Consider the following 20,569-nt stretch of genomic DNA (forward strand, 5'->3'; position numbering starts at 1 on the left):
CTCACACTGTGATTTATGACCGTAATATCTCAGAGAGGAGGAGGAGGAGGAGGGAGAGGAGGAGGAGGAGGGAGAGGAGGAGGAGGAGGGAGAGGAGGAGAAGGGGGAGGAGGAGGAGGTAATGAGTCCTCTGAGGAGCATCACTCTGACTTGTGGCAGGATGCAGGATTCAGTTTTCTTCAGTAGAAATCAAAGCTGAGCTTGAAACGTTTCCATACGACTGCAGATACGACCGTGTGTCCATGTTCGTACTGATTTAAACACAAACAGTCGTACAAGAACTTAATGTGAGGGTCGTTCAGACCGACTCAGGGTCGTTTACACTCATTAATCTGAAATCTTCACTGTAGATGCTAAGCTAACAGTGTTAGCACAAATATCATCAGGAGGAGATGATGGCTGAGCCTGACTTTATATCGTCAGGAGGAGATGATGGCTGAGCCTGACTTTATATCGTCAGGAGGAGATGATGGCTGAGCCTGACTTTATATCGTCAGGAGGAGATGATGACTGAGCCTGACTTTATATCATCAGGAGGAGATGATGGCTGAGCCTGACTGTATATCGTCAGGAGGAGATGATGGCTGAGCCTGACTTTATATCGTCAGGAGGAGATGATGACTGAGCCTGACTTTATATCATCAGGAGGAGATGATGGCTGAGCCTGACTTTATATCATCGGGAGGAGATGATGGCTGAGCCTGACTTTATATCGTCAGGAGGAGATGATGGCTGAGCCTGACTTTATATCGTCAGGAGGAGATGATGGCTGAGCCTGACTTTATATCATCAGGAGGAGATGATGGCTGAGCCTGACTTTATATCATCAGGAGGAGATGATGACTGAGCCTGACTTTATATCATCAGGAGGAGATGATGGCTGAGCCTGACTTTATATCATCAGGAGGAGATGATGGCTGAGCCTGACTTTATATCATCAGGAGGAGATGACTGGGTTTTTAGTTTTGGGTGAACTGTTCCTTTAAGAAGAGGTGTGGTGTAGGTGTCTGAAAGACTTTGAGAGTCTTTGTTGTTTATGTTGAAGTTAAATTAAGTTTGTGTCTTAAACCTCAGACAGTTGTGTCCTCACTGTGTCTGTAACTCACACTGGTCCTCACAACAATACATCAGCAAGAATACACACACACACACACACGCAGCCTTCAGGTTTCAGGAGACCTACGGCCCTGTTGCCATGGGTTACCGTCTCCTGTCGCTATGGTGACAGGATTTAAAACTAAATGTTCCTTCCGTCACAGCGGCAGCCTACACACACACACGCGCGCGCGCGCACACACACACACACACACACACACACACAATCTTCCCTAATGCCTCCGTTTTTCTCTGAGAAATTAACCTGATCAATAAATCAATAATTAATACATCAGATGGAAACTAGACACACACACACACACAAACACACAAACACACACAGAAAATAAACAGCAGTGACATCATTCTGCGTCACAATCAGTTACCGTGACGATAAATCAGCACATACAACACACATGTACACGGCCTCGCTCGCTCTCTCTCTCTCTCTCATGTGTTGTCGCTGCGACTCGTCCTTACCTGGGCGCTGTGGAGCAGAGCGGTGCTGAGCAGCAGGAGGCTGAGAGACGCCATACTGACTGAGGCTGCACCGCAGAGACGACTGAGGAGGAGGAGGAGGAGGAGGAGGAGGAGGAGGGTGATGACGGGGAGGAGAGACCTATCAGATAGATAAACACTGAGGGGGGAGGAGATATCGAGTGAGAGGAAGGGGGAGGGGAGGGAGGAGGAGAGAGCAGAAAGACAAGGACGCAAGTAAGGAGAGAGGGAGGAGTCATGAGATGGAAGGAGGAGAGAGCAGGAAGGAGGAAGCAAGGAAGGAGAGATCGGGGAGGGAGGAGGAGAGGAGGGAGGAGAGAGAGGAAACAAGGAGGAGGGAGGAGAGAGAGAAAACAAGGAGAGAGGAGGGAGGAGAGAGGGAGGATGAGAGAGGAAACGAGGAGAGAGGAAACGAGGAGAGAGGAGGGAGGAGAGAGAGGAAACAAGGAGGGAGGAGAGAGAGGAAGCGAGGAGGGAGGAGAGAGAGAGGAAGCGAGGAGGGAGGAGAGAGAGAGGAAACGAGGAGGGAGGGAGGAGAGAGAGGAAACGAGGAGAGAGGGAGGAGAGAGGAAACGAGGAGGGAGGAGGGAGGAAGAGAGAGGAAACGAGGAGGGAGGAGAGAGAGGAAGGGAGGAGGGAGGAGAGAGACGAAACAAGGAGAGAGGAGGGAGGAGAGAGAGGAAACGAGGAGGGAGGAGAGAGAGGAAACAAGGAGAGAGGAGGGAGGAGAGAGGGAGGATGAGAGAGGAAACGAGGAGAGGAGGGAGGAGAGAGGGAGGATGAGAGAGGAAACGAGGAGAGAGGAGGGAGGAGAGAGAGGAAACGAGGAGGGAGGAGAGAGGAAACAAGGAGAGGAGGGAGGATGAGAGAGGGAACAAGGAGAGGAGGGAGGATGAGAGAGGAAACGAGGAGGGAGGAGGGAGGAGAGAGAGGAAACGAGGGAGGAGAGAGGAAACAAGGAGGGAGGAGGGAGGATGAGAGAGGAAACGAGGAGGGAGGAGAGAGAGGAAGGGAGGAGGGAGGAGAGAGACGAAACAAGGAGAGAGGAGGGAGGAGAGAGGAGAGAGAGGAGGGAGGAGAGAGAGGAAACGAGGAGGGAGGAGAGAGAGGAAACAAGGAGAGAGGAGGGAGGAGAGAGGGAGGATGAGAGAGGAAACGAGGAGAGAGGAGGGAGGAGGGAGGATGAGAGAGGAAACGAGGAGGAGGGAGGAGAGAGAGAAAACAAGGAGAGAGGAGGGAGGAGAGAGAGGAAACGAGGAGGGAGGAGGGAGGAGAGAGGGAGGATGAGAGAGGAAACGAGGAGGGAGGAGAGAGAGGAAGGGAGGAGAGAGGAAACAAGGAGAGAGGAGGGAGGAGAGAGGGAGGATGAGAGGAAACGAGGAGGGAGGAGGGAGGAGAGAGAGGAAACAAGGAGAGAGGAGGGAGGAGAGAGGGAGGATGAGAGAGGAAACGAGGAGGGAGGAGAGAGGAAACGAGGAGAGAGGAGGGAGGAGAGAGGGAGGATGAGAGGAAACGAGGAGGGAGGAGGGAGGAGAGAGAGGAAACGAGGAGAGAGGAGGGAGGAGAGAGAGGAAACGAGGAGGGAGGATGAGAGAGGAAACGAGGAGGGAGGAGGGAGGATGAGAGAGGAAACGAGGAGGGAGGAGAGAGAGGAAGGGAGGAGGGAGGAGAGAGGAAACAAGGAGAGAGGAGGGAGGAGAGAGGGAGGATGAGAGGAAACGAGGAGGGAGGAGGGAGGAGAGAGAGGAAACGAGGAGAGAGGAGGGAGGAGAGAGAGGAAACGAGGAGGGAGGAGGGAGGATGAGAGAGGAAACGAGGAGGGAGGAGAGAGGAAACGAGGAGGGAGGATGAGAGAGGAAACGAGGAGGGAGGAGAGAGGAAACGAGGAGGGAGGATGAGAGAGGAAACGAGGAGGGAGGAGAGAGGAAACGAGGAGGGAGGATGAGAGAGGAAACGAGGAGGGAGGATGAGAGAGGAAACGAGGAGGGAGGAGAGAGGAAACGAGGAGGGAGGAGGGAGGAGAGAGAGGAAACGAGGAGGGAGGAGGGAGGAGAGAGGAAACGAGGAGAGAGGAAACGAGGAGAGAGGAGGGAGGAGAGAGGGAGGATGAGAGGAAACGAGGAGGGAGGAGGGAGGAGAGAGAGGAAACGAGGAGAGAGGAGGGAGGAGAGAGAGGAAACGAGGAGGGAGGAGAGAGGAAACGAGGAGGGAGGAGGGAGGATGAGAGAGGAAACGAGGAGGGAGGAGAGAGGAAACGAGGAGAGAGGAAACGAGGAGAGGGAATCTGTATTCATCCATTAACTCATTTCTTTTGTCTGTCAGTAATTAATCACTTCCTGTCTTCATGTCTTCACTCACTTCCTGTTTATCTACTCATTCGTCCATTCAGTCATTTGTTTCTGTTAGTGTTTGTTCTCTTCACTTGTCCACAGATCTCTTCACGTCTCACTCGTCCACAGATCTCTTCACGTCTCACTCGTCCATTAACAGAAGCAGAGACGAGTTTTTTTGTTTATTGAAATCTGACACTGAATAAACACAGCGGGGGGGGGGGGGGGTCCATAGCAACAAGTCACACACATCATCATCATCATCACTGTCAACACCGTCGCCATGGTTACTGATGCTGCTGAATAGAATATCATCACACAGGAAGTTACATCACAGAGGCGGAGAGGAGAGTCACGAAGAAGAACGACAAGAAGAAGAAAAACATGGAGGGGGAGAGAGAGGGGGGGAGAGGGGGGGAGAGGAGAGAGAGAGGGAGGAAGAGGGGGGAGGAAGAGGGGGGAGGAAGAGAGGGGGAGGGGGAGAAGTAAAAGGAAGGAAAGAAATAAAATCAGACAAAAGAAAGTTAAAGAGAAGAAGGTGATGAAGAGGAGGAGGAGAGAAAAGAGAGTGAGAGAGATGAAGAATAAGTAATTAGAGATGAAAACACACACACACACTCTCACACACACACCTGTACAGGAAACAGGAAGTAGAATCACACTGATCATCAGTTACTGTACAACACGAGCAGAAAACACGTCACCATGCGGAGGAAGATACCGACGCTAAACACAGCTTCACGTTCCCAGAAAAACAAAACAACCAAAGAAGAAGAAGCATCAAGTTTTTTTTCTTATTTTCAGACCCAAAACTTTCCAGAGAGACTCGCGGCTGCAGCTGATTGGCTGAGAGCCGAGGAGAACACAAATAACAGAAAACATCGAGTTGAACACTGACAAACGTCCGTCTGAAGATTCAAACGTGGAGCTTCAACTAACATGAGGCGTCCATTTTGTGTCTGTTCATCGCTCAGTGAGTCAGGATGTTCATGTCAGCTGGTGTCTGATGTTTACAGTAACACAGTTCATGTTTGCTAGCCAAGTTAGCTAGTTTTAGCAATCTAATCTATTTTGTCATACATTTCATAATATCTGTTGCTCTGGTGAGACATCAGCTAGCTAACACAAGCTAACACAGATTCACTTAATGCTTCAGTGTGACATGGTGTTCATGTTAGCTGTTTTCTGTTTCGATGCTAAGCTACGTCACATTTAGTAGACACTGGAGCTGTGGTAGAGGCTGTTCATGTTAACGTTTCTCATCTTGATCAAAGAAATATATTGATTAAAGAGTTATCAACACAAACATCTCATCCACGGCAAGTTTGATGCAGCCAAGCTCGCTAACACTAGCTAACCAGCTAACTAATTTGGCTTGTTTTATTTGAATAAATGTGATTGCAGATCATCCAGCAGGAGAGTCAGAGGTTTGTGGTCGGCTAGCTGCTAATAATGTTTGCCATCAGGAGGAGGCAGCGTTACACACGATGCTAAGCTAACATGATCACCACTGTGACGAGAGACCAAACCAAGAGAGAACAGAGACGTCCTGTTGAGCGATGCAGCAGTTTGCTGCTGACAACAACACTGACGTCATGTAGACTTTTATATTTGATCAGAGCGGCTGATGTGTTGAAGCTGAGACCAGCAGAGTGATCCGGTCCTGGTTCTGACTGATTAATGGTTCAGACGGATGTTTGTCGGCGCTCTGATCTGAGAGGAGCAGCAGGAATGTGACAGACAGCTGAGCCCGTCAATCAAACACACAGACGGTGCGAACTGTAACAACCAGGAGCCATTTTGGATCCAGTTTCCACTGTGAAGCTGGAGTTCAGACTGGGTTAACTGTGTCTCCAGAATGACATCACTTCCTGTGTTGATATTTACATGCAGCAAGACAAACAGCACACAGCTGGAGGTGATGTTGGTTTGGATCCAGTTTCCTCTGGTGTCGGTTCAAATCGGGTTTGTCTCTGTGTGAACCCAGTCTGAACAGCTCCATGATTGGCTGATGTAAATCTGGTCTGTGGATCTGGAGGCGGGGCGTACGGCAGGGGGCGGGGCAGATCATTGGGCTCAATAGGAAACATGAATACAGTTCAGTCTATATTATATATCTGGTCAGTGATATCTATACAACACAAACATACATTCTGTCCACAGATTAATATGAATAACTCTTATCAACATCATCACTTGTGTCTGATTGGTCAGCGTTGTTGTTGTTGTTGTTGTTTTGGTGCTTTGTTCAAGTTGTGGATTTGTTATTTATAACTCTCCTTTTTATCATTTACACATCGATCATTATAGAGAACATCTAACCCCCCCTCGTTTAACCTCCATCCCCCACCCCACCCGTTAACTTTGCAGACAGACAGGAGTGTTGCATTGTGGGTAGGTTGCAGGTGACCCACTGTTGGTTCACTCCGACGCTTTCTGTGAAGGAAACACAAACAGGACACGAGAGTTTAAATACAGCTGAGTTCAGTTAATGTTGGACTGAGGACGTAAGGAGACGTCAGATGGACCAATCAGACTCTGAGCTCAGCCTCCACTTCCTGTGTGACTCACCTGCTTCCTGTCACTTCACATCTGATTAGAGAAGGAGGTGGGCGCCCCCTGCTGGCCGTAGCCCTGACCGTACTCTGCATCCTGAAGGAGACAACAGACAGACATGACACACAGAAACAACCAGGTACTGCAGTACACGAAGTGAAAGTACTGCAGTACATGGAGTGAAAGTACTGCAGTACATGGAGTGAAAGTACTGCAGTACATGGAGTGAAAGTACTGCAGGACATGGAGTGAAAGTACTGCAGTACATGGAGTGAAAGTACTGCAGTCAGACAGTACTCCAGTGTTCTCTGTCTTTCAACTGAAACGATCAACAACTCTTTTAATTGATTAGTTGATTGACAGAAATCTTAATCTTCAGTTGGTGTAATTGTTTAATCTGTCAATTAATCTGGAAATTGTGACAGATGAGTCATGTGATCATGTGATGTCATAAATCGTCCTATCAGGCTTCAGCCTCTGCTCTTGTGTCTGAACACAGTGTTTGAACCAATCAGAGACCTCAGATGAACTCCTGTCAGCTGTGGGCGTGGTTTAACTGTGGCGAGAGCCTGTTGGTGTGAAAACAACATGGCAGCTCCTCCAGAGGCTAGCGTAGCTGCGTTAGCATCAGTCAGAACCGGAGTCAGTTTGATTGACGACAGGCTGCGTCTCCTGCTGTTGATCTGATTGGTTGGAGTGAGCTTGTGATAGACAGATGGTTTGTCCAATCAGCTGACAGGTCTGTTCTGAACCCGTCTGCCCTTTAAAGAACTGTTTCCTCTCCACATGGTTCTGAGAACTTGATCAGCAGATTAATCGTTAATGAAAATAATTAATATCTGCAGCTTTAATCTGATCTGAACACTAACAAACTCTGTCGGGTTCTGTCGGGTTCTGTCAGGTTCTGTCAGGTTCTGTCTCCAGCTCGTTGTTGTTGTTAAGTGAGCAGTTTAGCGTCTCTCCACCTGCTGAAGTGACATCATCAGATGAGCTCATCAGCGGCGGATGGTCTCACCTGGTTGTAGCCCTGCTGGCTGTAGTCGGGTTGGTAGCCTCCCTGGTTGCTGGCGTAGGGGTCTTGTTCGTACGCCCCCTGTTGGGCGTAGGCGTCCGGTGCAGCGGCCTTCTCCTGAGGAGGCGGAGCCCGCATGAAGGGAGCGATGATGCCCGTCTCCTTAAAGACGAACCAGAGGTTTCCCGCCCACAGGATCAGGTTAATGAAACCAAAGGCCTGAAGAGGGGACGATGAAGACACAGACAGCTGAGCATCAGGATGACATCACACTTCCTGTGACACATTACCATACTGAGGAATATAAACAAAACTTTTATTAATCGTATAAAGTGAACACATGTTAAACGAGCAGGTGAAGAAGAACTTTGAGGGTAAAACGTGTGAAACTGGTCCAATAAAGATTTAAATCTGATCACAGAATCAGTGAATGATGAAGAATCTCAGGACAGACGGAGTTTTAGTGTCCAGTCTGATAACTAGAGAGGATTAAATACTGTGAATTTAAATATTTAAATCATGTTCTTGGTCGAATGGTTTGTCTGTGTGGAGGGTTTTTATCGTGTTACAGAACATTTATTGAAAATAAAACCAGAAGACACACTGGTTTGTGAAACTGAGTTGGAGGACTGTGACGTGTTGTTAGAGGCCGAACGTTTCTTCCTGTCCTGAATAAAACATCCCTGAGCTGCTGAGTCCTCGGGCTGGGTCGTGGTCTTACCACAGAGGTGTTGAGTCCAGACATGACCGGGTCGTGGACTTCACGGCAGCGGTTCCCCTCCTCGTCGCAGGCGGGGATCAGAGTGATCACTTCAGCTGGGTCGGTCGCCGTCTTCACGTCAGACAGACCTTTGGCCCAGGCCGCCGAACTCACCAGCCACATGAAGGCAAACACTGCGGTCACACCCAGGTCCTAACACACACACACACACACACACACACACACACACACACACACACACAGTGAGTGAGGGACATGTTGCAGAGGTCACCTGTCGGCGCTGCAGTCGGTCGGTGGACTCACGATCAGAGGACCCTTGTTGTTCTCTTTGTACTTCTCGAAGAAGAAGACGTAGATGCTGAGAGCTGCTGTGGAGTAGAGGAAGGCGAAGACGCCGATGGTGACGAAGAACTCGGCCGAGGAGGAGTAGTCGCCGACCAGGAAGAGACGGTCCATTCCCTTGTCCGCACAGGAGGGGGCGTCAAAATACACCTGGTGGAGTCTGAGAGGATGAAGAGCGGTTAGAGTCGCTCAGTCTGCTGTAACACTGAAATATCTGTACCACTGTTGATGGACCGCTGTCATGTTTGGGTCACACGGCGCCACCGGCAGGCCACAGTCTGCACTATGAGCGGTGACTGAGTTCATTATGAGAGTTTGAACTGAACGTTTATTATTTAATATTTCAGTTTGCTCGTGTGTTTACATCCATTCATCTTTTAAACGCTCAGGTTTAATGGACACGTCAGGTCACATATGAGCCGTCATGAGGTTTTATAATAGAAACAAGTCTCCACTTCCTGCGTGGAGACGAGACTGGTGGAGTTCTGTCTGGTATTGATGATGGAGATGTATGAATATATATATGATGCTGTATTATCAGAGGTGAAGGTGAGCTTCAGGTGAACCACCCTTCACAAACTTCCTGTTTACTTCTCTTGAAAAATGTAAGTCACAGCCCTCCTTCTCTTCATGTGTTGTGATTTAGTCCGAACACTTTACATATATTATCATTTGTATCAGATATTCTGTCAATGCAACTTGTAAACTGTGATTTTGTTGTTCTGTTCTGTACATGTGACATCTACTGATCCTCCTCTTCAGGTTTCTAACATCTTTTGTTTTTCCTCTCTTGAATCCAGGATGGGGTCAGTGTACAGACTGTAGAGCCCATTGAGGCGATGCGATTGTGATTTTGAGCTTTACAAATAAAATTGATTTGATTTGAAACTGAATTGGGAAAGAAAGTTTTGATGTTTTCAGCCGTCGCTGGTGAAACGACCTCCAGACTGAAAAGTGTCAAAGCTTTGCTGTGATTCACTCTGTGACGTCGACAGAACAACCTGCTTATATACATAAATACAGACGTGTGTGTTTACTGTGTGACATCATGTTGTGATGTCATGAAACAACACATGACATCATGTTGTGATGTCATGAAACAACACATCAGCTTCAGTCTCAGTTTTCTTTCTCATGATAACGACTGTGTCGGTGTTGTGATGGTTGTTGTGATGATTGTTGTGATGGTTGTGATGATTGTTGTGATGGTTGTGATGGTTGTTGTGATGGTTGTTGTGATGATTGTTGTGATGATTGTTGTGATGGTTGTTGTGATGATTGTTGTGATGGTTGTTGTGATGGTTGTTGTGATGATTGTTGTGATGGTTGTGATGGTTGTTGTGATGGTTGTTGTGATGATTGTTGTGATGGTTGTGATGGTTGTTGTGATGGTTGTTGTGATGATGGTTGTGATGACTGTTGTGATGATTGTTGTGATGGTTGTTGTGATGATTGTTGTGATGGTTGTGATGATTGTTGTGATGGTTGTGATGGTTGTTGTGATGGTTGTTGTGATGATTGTTGTGATGATTGTTGTGATGGTTGTTGTGATGATTGTTGTGATGATTGTTGTGATGGTTGTTGTGATGGTTGTGATGGTTGTTGTGATGGTTGTTGTGATGGTTGTTGTGATGGTTGTTGTGATGACTGTTGTGATGACTGTTGTGATGATTGTTGTGATGGTTGTTGTGATGGTTGTTGTGATGATCGCTGCTCTCACCTGAACGGATACTCAAACTCCACCTCTATACTCAGGTCGCTGTAGGTCCGGTTCTTACACTCCACCGCCATCCGGAACATCCCAGAATAACTGCCACAGGTGGAGAAGGCAAAGATGGCGAAAAACTGGAGGAGGAAGAGCAACGAAATCTGTGAGTAATAATCCAGATTAACGTGTCAGACATGCTAATGGCTGTTGTGCTGCTTTGAGCGAACATCATCATTGCTAACATCAGTATGCTAATGTGGATGTTTACAAGGTGTAATGTTTACCATCTTAGTTTAGTGTTAGCATGCTAACATTAGCTGATCAGTTCCTGATTTGGAATTTAAGGACCAACCTGCCAACATGTTTACACCCACGTCTGTTGGTTTGTTGGTTGGATGTTTAGTTTGTTTGTTGTTTTGTTGTTTTGTCAGCAGGATGACACAAAAACTACTGAACAGATTTCCACCAAACTCGAGTGGAGGATGAGTCTCAGCCCAGAATAGACCTCGTTAACTTTTGGTGCTGATCCAGATAAAGAGACGGATCCAGGAATTGTTTCTCACTTTCGTCAACATTGTGTGATCGGGTGTTTTTCAACATTTTGGTTAATGTCTCAGGGAATCATGGACCTTGATGAAAACAATAAGGTGTAATCAGCTGGCTGGTATCTATGAGTGAGGACAGAGGGGGACTGTTGGTCCTCGGTGGAGGTATGCGCTCTACTAAATGCCATTCAGGTTTTAAATGTAGTCCTGTTGAAGCAGAGGAGGTGTTGGTCTGTGAAGCTCCTGCAGGATGATGACTCATCACATCTGTCTGTAGAGACTCAGTGAAGCTTTACATCATCACTGAGGAACATTTTTAAATATTTGTCCGTTTCCATTAAACTTTAATGTAGATGAAGAGAAAGATGTTGATTAAAGAACAGAACGTATTTTTTAATCGATGGCGTGTTGATGACGCGTTGATGATGCGTTGAAGAAAATGTCTTCAACCTGTTGAGACAGTGCGAGCTCAGAGGACAGGAAGTGATATTTATTGTTTCGACAGCGCTGCCCAATGAGTTCATTAAAACATCACATTAGACGCCGTCGCTGTTGTGCTACGTGTCACGCCTCTTTACTTCCTAAACGCCTGCACGCTATCTAGCATCACACACTGGGCGCCATAATGCCGCTGTTTGGTGCAGTGGTGAAGTGACGACCGGCAGAATGTCCAAAAACCTGTTCTGGTCCTCACCACACACACACACACACACAGTGAGCAGATGGTCACAGTCACAGGCTGTGCGTGTGTGTGTGTGTGTGTGTGTGTGTGTGTGTGTGTTTTAGTACCACACCTACAGTAATAATCAGTCTGTACAGTGAATCATATTCTTCTATCATTGTGGGAATTTTGGGAACATCCTGAAAAAACAATTTTAGAACATGTTCAGAACAACTTTGTGTTTTTCGTTTTAGTTTTGTCCTTCATGTGTTCGATCGTTGATGATGAACTTCAGTTTAGTGGATGTTTCATGTCCTGTCACACGTCATATATTACAGAGATGTTGAAGCTGACTTTATCCTCCTGATGGATTAATACCAACATGTTTTTAGTTCCAGGTTGTTTAATTAAAAAATGTATTTGCTTAAGTTTAGGAAGAACAGCAAGATGTCATCAGCATACAGACTGATCTTTGGTTTGATGTGTTGGCTGCTGCTGACTCATCGTGCAGAGAGACCTGGTGTCTTCCTAGTGAACATTTTTAAATACTACTTCTTCATCAGAGTGTGGACGTACGACTCCGATGTTTCTTAGTCAGACGGATGTTCGTAGTTGAGTCCGATCAGCCAACAGGCTACAGGCTAACAGTTTATATCTGGAGTTAGTGGTGTTGCAGGTGTCGGTCTGATGGACTCACCCATTGTAAGGCCTTAATGAAGCCCAGAGGAACCTTCAACACCCTGAACTGACCCTGGGCCACCAGCTGCACAGACAGACAGACAGACAGAGCAAAGTTAGTTTGAGTTCATACATTCATCAGATCACAGAGACCTGATCAACCTGCAAAACACAAGATCTATAAGAAGAAACCCATGAAACATGAAAATGAGTCAGGAAATATCAAATAATGATAAAATAATAAACAATAAATGTTGCATTAATAAAAAAGTTTAGAGAAGTGATTCAAAGACCTGAAGGTGTCTGATATAAATACACAAACTAAAACCACAGGTGACCATAAATTAACTATACGTGATAATAATCATCAGAAAACTGCAGGTAAAACAAGTGTCAGACTGTGGGACAGACAGTTGGAGGACAGACAGTTTGATAACCACACTAGTGAAACACAAGTGTCTGTTGTTCCGTCTTACAGACGGAACAACAGACCAGCTGTCCTCCTAAATGTCACCAACAGTTTTTTATAAAACTGCTATGAAGGATGACATCATGTTTCAGGAATGAAATGAATGACTGACTGGCTTAGTTTTGTCCTTCATGTGTTCGATCGTTGATGATGAACTTCAGTTTAGTGGATGTTTCATGTCCTGTCACACGTCATATATATATATATATGGATTAACACCAACATGTTTTTAGTTCCAGGTTGTTTTAGTTCCCAAAATGGTGTCCGTGTGTGACGCCTGATGAAATGTGTGGTTTGTTCTCTGCGGCGTCTCCAGGAACTAGTCCCTGCCAACAGGTCGCACTTCAGCAACATGTGTGTTCAGACAGCTCGGACACTTTCCCTCCGTCCCCTCAGTCATGTGATATATGTCCACTGATGACCAGCTGTGATGTCATCACGTGACTTTACAGAAAGCAGCAACGTTCCTGTCGTCAAGTTTAATGACGGTTTGTCCCAGAGTGGTGGTAGTTCAGAGTCGCGTCAACGGTCGTCTCTGCTCGACAGTCAGTAGACAGTAAACAGTAAACAGTCAGTAGACAGTAAACAGTCAGTAGACAGTCAGTAAACAGTCAGTAAGTCAGTAGTAAACAGTGTTGTGTTCAAACACACAGATCAATAAGTGCTCAGGTTTCAGTGTGTTGTCTTCAGTCTGATTTTTAATATTCACATCAGTTATTTACCGTCTGATTCTCTCCACAGTCAGTCCATTAACAGTCAGTCCATTAACAGTCAGTCGACTCTAGAGGAATGTTCTGACAACGTTCTGACACAAACCATCAAACGTTTCATTAATGAACTTTAACAGACAGACAGCAGAGAGGGTACAGTTACTGTGAGTACAGTTACTGTGAGTACAGTTACTGTGATGATACTGAGTACAGTTACTGTGAGTACAGTTACTGTGATGATACTGAGTACAGTTACTGTGAGTACAGTTACTGTGAGTACAGTTACTGTGAGTACAGTTACTGTGATGATACTGAGTACAGTTACTGTGAGTACAGTTACTGTGATGATACTGTGAGTACAACAAAATACTACAGAACACCATCAGGTCCAACACAACAGAGTAGTAAAGATACCAGAGGAACTCGGTCAACAGTCAGTCAAACATGACAGCTGCTTCAGCCGAACAGTTTGAGGTCCTCGTGGCGGCCATTTTACTTTTGGCTGTAGCCGACTGATGACATCATGAACCCAACATGAATAGGTCACATGGTGAGGACGTGTGTGTCCTGTGATGTAATGAGGTTAAAGCCTCAATATTTATATTTCTGCTCGGAGCAGTTTACAACAGCGCCCCCTGCTGATCAGGAGCAGTTTACAACAGCGCCCCCTGCTGATCAGGAGCAGTTTACAACAGCGCCCCCTGCTGATCAGGAGCAGTTTACAACAGCGCCCCCTGCTGATCAGGAGCAGTTTACAACAGCGCCCCCTGCTGATCAGGAGCAGTTTACAACAGCGCCCCCTGCTGATCAGGAGCCTCCGACAGGCTGCAGAGTCGTCGAAAGCGAACATCACTCAACATTGAACTCTTAGAACGGCGACCTCGCTAACTTCAGACGTCCTGACGGAGACGGCAGGCGTCTGTCGGGCTGCAACATCAGGAGGTGTTGAGTCTGAATCACAGGAAGTGGTTTTCCTCGAAGGCCTCAGCCGTCTCTTCAACCGTCGCTGCTTCGTCCTGCAGCCGGAGGATCTGGAGATCGAGTCGATGACCTTCTGGTCTGTGGACAAGCCGCTCTGACATCATCGTCTCTCTCAGACAACATCTCTTCATTCCGACTGAAGACTTCCTGTCAGCTGCTGACATGAAACAGCTGTGTGACGTCCTGCCTCCATCCTCCTCTTCAGATATTCGATCCGTTGTGGTTCTGATCAGCTCCCGTGATCAGCTGCCGACAGCTCACCTGAGCAGCCGCCATCTTTGCTGAGTGGACAAACATACGCCGTTAACGTCCCGATGACAGAGAACGCAGCCGGGCGACCGTCGGGTCACATCGTTGACGTGACAGTTTGAGTTGTGATCGGCTCATTAAAATGTGCCAGTTTTCCATGAAAACATCAGAACGAAGTGAAGCTGCCAACAGAAGGTGGAGACGCAGAAATGACGCTGCTTGTTGGTCGGCTGACGTGTTGAGGTGAAACATTTTGAATCTGATCAGAATATTAGGCTCGTTAACACAGCTGATGATGTCATAACCTGTGAACAGCTGGTGGTGAGTTCAGGAACACTGTGACGAGGAAATCATAGAATCTGAGAGGATGAACTTTAATATCAGAGAAGCAACAACAACAACTACAGCATCCTGACAGGAGACTGTGGCTGCCATTTTACACACACACACACACACACACACACACACACACACACACACACAGACACACACACACAGACAGACACACACACACTCACACACACACAGACGCACACGCACACACCCACACACACACAGACACACACACACAGACACACACGCACACACACACACACACACACACACACACACACACACACACACACACACCGCCCTGCAGTCCTCACAACACAAACACAGAGGAACGGGCTCGGCTCGGCTCGGCTCGGCTCGGCTCGGCTGTCTGATCATCATCTGTGATCATCGCTCAGTGGACAGAAGCGTCTGATTTAATTTCTGTCAAATAATTCATGAAATCAATCAAATCAGCTGATTCTGATTCTGAAGATGATCTCGGCGGTTCTGAAGATGATCTCAGCGGGTCTGAAGATGATCTCGGCGGTTCTGAAGATGATCCTTCATGAATATAATCGGAGGCTGGTGCCGCCGCGCTGCGGCCCGACACAGAGACGCTGCACCGGGAGACAACAACACGAATCCCCGGCGGGCCGCCCCGAAACACGACACGAACACACCCGAGCACCGAGCACGACACACGCACGAGCACATGATGAAGATGAGAGGAAGAAAAAAGCGAATTAAACGAGAATAAAATGAGCGTTTGTACCTGATTTACGATGTCCATCCTGCTGCCCGTCGAGAGGAGAGAGGAGAGAGGAATGGAGGGAGGAGGAGGGGGGAGGAGGGAGGAGGGAGAGGGGAGGAGGGAGGAGGGAGAGGGGAGGGGGGAGGGAGGAGGGGGAGGATGGAGAGAGGAATGGAGGGAGGAGGAGGGGGGAGGAGGATGGAGGGGGGGGAGGATGGAGAGGGGAGGAGGAGGGGAGGAGGGGGAGGATGGAGAGGGGAGGGGGAGGGAGGAGGAGGGGGAGGATGGAGAGGGGAGGAGGAGGAGGAGGGGGAGGATGGAGAGACTGTTTCACTAACAGAACAGCAGAACAACAGAACAGAACAACAGAACAACAGAACAGAACAACAGAACAGAACAGAACAGAACAGCAGAACAACAGAACAGAACAGCAGAACAGAACAACAGAACAACAGAACAGAACAGAACAGAACAGAACAGAACAACAGAACAGCAGAACAGAACAGCAGAACAGAACAGCAGAACAACAGAACAGAACAACAGAACAGTTCTTTGTTGTTGAAGCTGCTGCAGAGACGTTAATGAGGAGACCCGACAGATGTGACCACTGAGTCCAGATGTTGAACCTTCAGGTCAGACTGAGTCTGAAGCTGCTGCAGTGACGTCAGTCAGACAGCAGGGGGCGCTGACAGCACGTGACGCACATCACTGCTTTATTTTGTCATTCAACTTCCGGTCTGCACAGGAGGTGGCGAGATGTCTTATTGTGAAGTTTGACTTCCTGTTTTGACCTAACATCAGGACAGTGGAGCGTCTGTGGTGAGTTCACTGTCTGTAATAAGAGTAGGACAGTGGAGCGTCTGTGGTGAGTTCACTGTCTGTAATAAGAGTAGGACAGTGGAGCGTCTGTGGTGAGTTCACTGTCTGTAATAAGAGTAGGACAGTGGAGCGTCTGGTGAGTTCACTATAATAACATCTGAGTGTCTGTGGTGAGTTCAGTGTCTGTGATCACAGTAGGACGGTGGAGCGTCTGTGCAGTAAATGTGTGAACCAAATCAAACAACAAAGAAATGAAAGACGACTGCAGTCAAATAGTTTTCAGTCTTTATTTGAGGTAAACGAAGGTTCAGAGCTGTTTCTCAGCTGAATGCGTCAGTTCTCAACGTCTGGAGGATCTTTTGGGAGACGCAGAATTGAAAAGCCCTTAACTGTCCAAACTGTTGGAAAGTAAAAGTTGACAGAAACACAAAAATTCATATGAGACACGAACATCAGAGGATTGTTGGTTGTTGAGAATCAAACAAACAGAATTCAGTTATTTTTGTCTGGAAGAATAAAAAATATGGAACATTTAAAAAAAGAAAAGCTGAACACACTGAACAAACACTCGGTTTCTCCGGTCCGATTAAAAAAAACAACAACGAGACAAAAAAGTCTTTTCAGTTCATCGTCTCACTCAAGACAACAACTTCACTTATCAGAATAAAAACACGTTAATAAAATGAGAACTATCATCGTCCACGCTGCTCTACGAGCCTCGAGCGGGAAGTTCATCACATCGTTAACAGCATCAGAATAAATCAGAAGTTCTGACAGAACCACACTGAAGAACATTTGTGCTGTTAAACAGTAAATGACCAGAATTTACTGTCGACTCTCATTTAACATTCGTCAACTTTCAACTGCGAACTCGTTGGTCACTGAGACGCTTACAGAGCAGCAGGATGACGTTTTACTGAAGCTAACTGAAGTTAGCATCGCTCCGGTTCCCTCCAGCCTGTTTTTGATGTAGATTATCACAGAAAATAATCTCTGTGACAAACACAAGTTTATGATACTTACACGTTTTGTTCAGCAAGATAATTTTCTTATTTCACACGTTTAACTGAAAACCTGCTGACTTCCTGAAGAGGTAACAGGAAGTTCACATATACAAACTTCCACTTGATAAAATGTATCTTTCCCTTTTGATCTAGTGAGGCTAGCTACCCAGCTACTGGTAATGCTAACATAAATCAAATCATGACAGTGTGTCTGATAAATTGACGCTCTGCCGTGTTAAGCTAGCTGCACTTTGAGGCAGACTTTGTGTTTCCAGCTGTAATAATCCGTTCTGGCTCGACGCCGATCTTTGCTAAGGTTGCCTCGTCATTATCTCCTGTGGTTAGCTAACACTGTTCAGAGCTGTCGGCTTACGCTACACAGCTGCTGATGCTTACTGTGCTATTAGCCAGCGCTGCAGTATTGTTTCAGTGTTGATGTGGCTACATTAGCTACTGATGAAGCATTGATTACTGATCGTATTAGAACAATCTAACACTGCTGAGAGTTTAATATTTCTTGTTTAGCTCGATGCTAACTGTTATATTTACAGTCACAGTTTGTATCTGAAGCTAATCTTTGATTGGCTGCTGAACAGTAACTGATTACTTGAGATGATAAACCAGCTGTTTCCTGTCAGACACATTTTTCACAAATTGCGAAACTCATTGATGCATTGTGGGTAAAGTGTCATTCTGTGCAGCTTAGCGGCGTCACCACAGTAACGAGCTGACGAGACACGTCGCAGGCGGCCATTTTCTGTTCACTTCTCTTCCTCCTCCTGTTCCTCTCAGTGACCCTCAACCTTTGCTCTGTCTCTTCCCATTGGTCAAAAATCGTGTCAGTCACTATATCTCTGATTAAACCCCACCCTCCTCTCTGTCTTGTCATATGATTGGCCAGATGTCCTGTCATAACTGAGGCCAATCTCTGTCTTGTCCCTGATAGGTCCAGAGCTGCAGCCCATCAGAATGAAGTCACACAGGTCATCTCGTCGGCCAGCTCGTCCTCATCGCGGCCTGTCCTGATTGGCTCCTCATCGCTGTAGAGCGCGGCGGGGTCAGCGGCGACGTTGCCAAGGAGACCGTGGCTCCCTGTGCCGAGCAGGTCGCTGGCGGCAGACTCCATCTCGTCCACCGTCATGTGACACGCGTCGGCGATCTCCCGCTTCGCAAACGCCACAAACTTTGGATCCCGGGCGTAAAGACCGAGACCCTCTGAGATGAGAACCTGTGGAGAGAAGGAGGAGGAGTCAGTGACGACGGTCTGATGGTGAGTGACTTATCAATATCAGTAACCAATCAATGTTTCCTCACCGCCTCCACCAGACTGTCGGCCGAGCCTCGTTTCTCTGTGAGCTGAGCGCCGAGCTGCGAGGGAACTCTGAGGGTGGTGTACGCTCTGTAGGGAGGAGGAGCTACAACACAACAAGTCACATGACACCTTCAGACACACAACAAAGAGTCACAGTGATGTCATCACATGTCAAAGTTAACTGTGTTCATCCTTCATACCTGATGTCCCTGCAGGGCCACCGTACCAGGCCGGTCTGGGTGCTGCACCGGTCACACTGACACCTGATGGATGAAACACACCTGGTGAGTTTATAAACATGTTCAGTGTTCTTCATTACATCACTTGATGTAGTCTGCTATCACTGGCAAGCTAATGTGCTAACATGTTAGCATAAAGCTCAGAATGAGTTAACAGGTGTCTGTACGCGTCTGTTAGTTCCTGTTAACCTGTTTATATCACGGTCACTGATATAAATAAAACAATTTATATTTTCATGTGTTTTGCGATCAAATGTTAACGTTACGTTTAGCTCCCATGATGCTTTGCGTAAATCACAACTGCGATTTGCAGCGCGTCCTGTCACTTAACTGCAACTGGAGTTTTCCATGTAAAGCGTCAATTAACAAAAATGATCTCATGAAACTTTCCAAATTAATTTATTTAAAGAGACCCAACGGTTCCATCATGAGCAGCACTTGGCGAAAAGACGGCCTTGAACAGGCTGAAACCTCGAGCAGAACCGGACTCAGTGGTGGACAGCACTCAGCCAAGACCGGTCAGAATCAGCTATTATTGTTGAGCCCACTCAGCTAACACTTCTAAAGCCTTGAAGGTGGCGCCGGTGCAGAAGTATTATTGACGGTTTCCCTGTGACCTTCACAGAAACCTGCAGGATGAAGTTGCCCTGGTAACCTGAGGGTTTGATCATTACGACCCAGTCAGGCTCTTATGTAATAGAAACGCTGTTCACTGCTCCATTAAATAGGACCAACCTTAGATACGTCTTGGCAACGCGATATAAACTAGTCCGGTCAGGCTCAGCTCAGTTAGCTAGAAAGCTAACGTTGTGCTAGTCGGTAACACTGCGTACGGCTGACAAACCGTAATAAATGTAATCAGACAGGATGTTTAATAATCCACCCTGTTAGGACAGGAGTTAGTTTCTTACTGTGAATTGTGGCTGAACTGATGCAAAGTAAGCTAAAGCTAAAGGCTAGCTACCTTAGTAGCTGATAGAAATAACACGTCAGGTAAGGCGCTGTGTGAACCACTGCTGTGCTCATCGTACTGTTGGAAACTCTTAAGACATGAATCTTGTTGAAAGTCTAAAATTCTTCTGGTTCGGTTGATTAAAACGAGCGACACTGTTTGTACCCGAGCCCAGGCCTTTATTAGAGACTACCACAGGCTGGGTGAATACTCTGATCTGATTGGCTGGAGGGTGTGAAGTACTCACTCTGGAGCTCCAGTCAAACTGCCTGTTCACTGTTAATGAATGCTCTGTGGCCTGGAGATGAAGAAGAAGCCTTCACTCAGAGCCGTGGTGAGTTATGAAGTGTAATCTAACTGTCCGTCACAAGTAACTGATTACTCATAAAAAGGTTAGCTAACAGCTGAGCCGACTAGTCCATCTCCTGGTGCTAAGTCGTGTCTACGGGCCGTCCTATTTACTGGAGCACTGAATGTTTCCAGTACAGAAGAAGCTGATTGGACTGTAATTATTGTTCCAGCTGTTGCCACGGAAACAGTTACAGCTTGTGAAAAACGTTGTCGCTCGTAAAACACAAACAAATTTACACAAATGGTCTTCATGTTTATTTACTCTGACAGG

The 20,569-nt window shown here is 47.0% G+C and overlaps 3 protein-coding genes across 4 annotated transcripts in view; all 3 read right to left on the bottom strand.

Moving 5' to 3' along the window:
* The window catches only part of pcsk1nl (proprotein convertase subtilisin/kexin type 1 inhibitor, like), an 8,465-nt gene extending 6,836 nt beyond the window's left edge, over positions 1 to 1,629 (bottom strand). The window contains exon 1 of the mRNA XM_073469588.1: positions 1,576 to 1,629. Within this exon, the coding sequence (XP_073325689.1) occupies positions 1,576 to 1,629 (54 nt within the window). The remainder of the gene's footprint in view (positions 1 to 1,575) is intronic.
* A 4,868-nt stretch (positions 1,630 to 6,497) lies between these two features.
* Positions 6,498 to 15,660, bottom strand: sypa (synaptophysin a). Of its 2 annotated transcripts, none has more exons than XM_073469936.1 (7): positions 15,643 to 15,660; positions 12,166 to 12,231; positions 10,275 to 10,399; positions 8,516 to 8,714; positions 8,213 to 8,404; positions 7,495 to 7,710; positions 6,498 to 6,575 (listed from the first exon to the last, which is right to left on the bottom strand). In XM_073469936.1, the coding sequence occupies exons 1-7, from the start codon at positions 15,658 to 15,660 to the stop codon at positions 6,510 to 6,512; spliced, it is 882 nt and encodes a 293-aa protein (XP_073326037.1). In that variant the 3' UTR covers positions 6,498 to 6,509. The 2 variants fall into 2 exon arrangements, with proteins under 2 accessions (XP_073326037.1, XP_073326038.1); XM_073469937.1 differs by having other exon boundaries at positions 6,510 to 6,566.
* A 2,447-nt stretch (positions 15,661 to 18,107) lies between these two features.
* LOC140999266 (voltage-dependent L-type calcium channel subunit alpha-1D-like) overlaps positions 18,108 to 20,569 on the bottom strand; it is a 3,701-nt gene continuing 1,239 nt past the window's right edge. The window contains exons 2-5 of the mRNA XM_073469589.1: positions 20,113 to 20,245; positions 18,957 to 19,019; positions 18,759 to 18,859; positions 18,108 to 18,672 (exon numbers count right to left, since the gene is read on the bottom strand). Of these exons, the coding sequence (XP_073325690.1) occupies positions 18,409 to 18,672; positions 18,759 to 18,859; positions 18,957 to 19,019; positions 20,113 to 20,245 (561 nt within the window). The 3' untranslated portion in view covers positions 18,108 to 18,408. The remainder of the gene's footprint in view (positions 18,673 to 18,758; positions 18,860 to 18,956; positions 19,020 to 20,112; positions 20,246 to 20,569) is intronic.

Source organism: Pagrus major, chromosome 7 (assembly GCF_040436345.1).
Source record: "Pagrus major chromosome 7, Pma_NU_1.0".
NCBI lineage: Eukaryota > Metazoa > Chordata > Actinopteri > Spariformes > Sparidae > Pagrus > Pagrus major.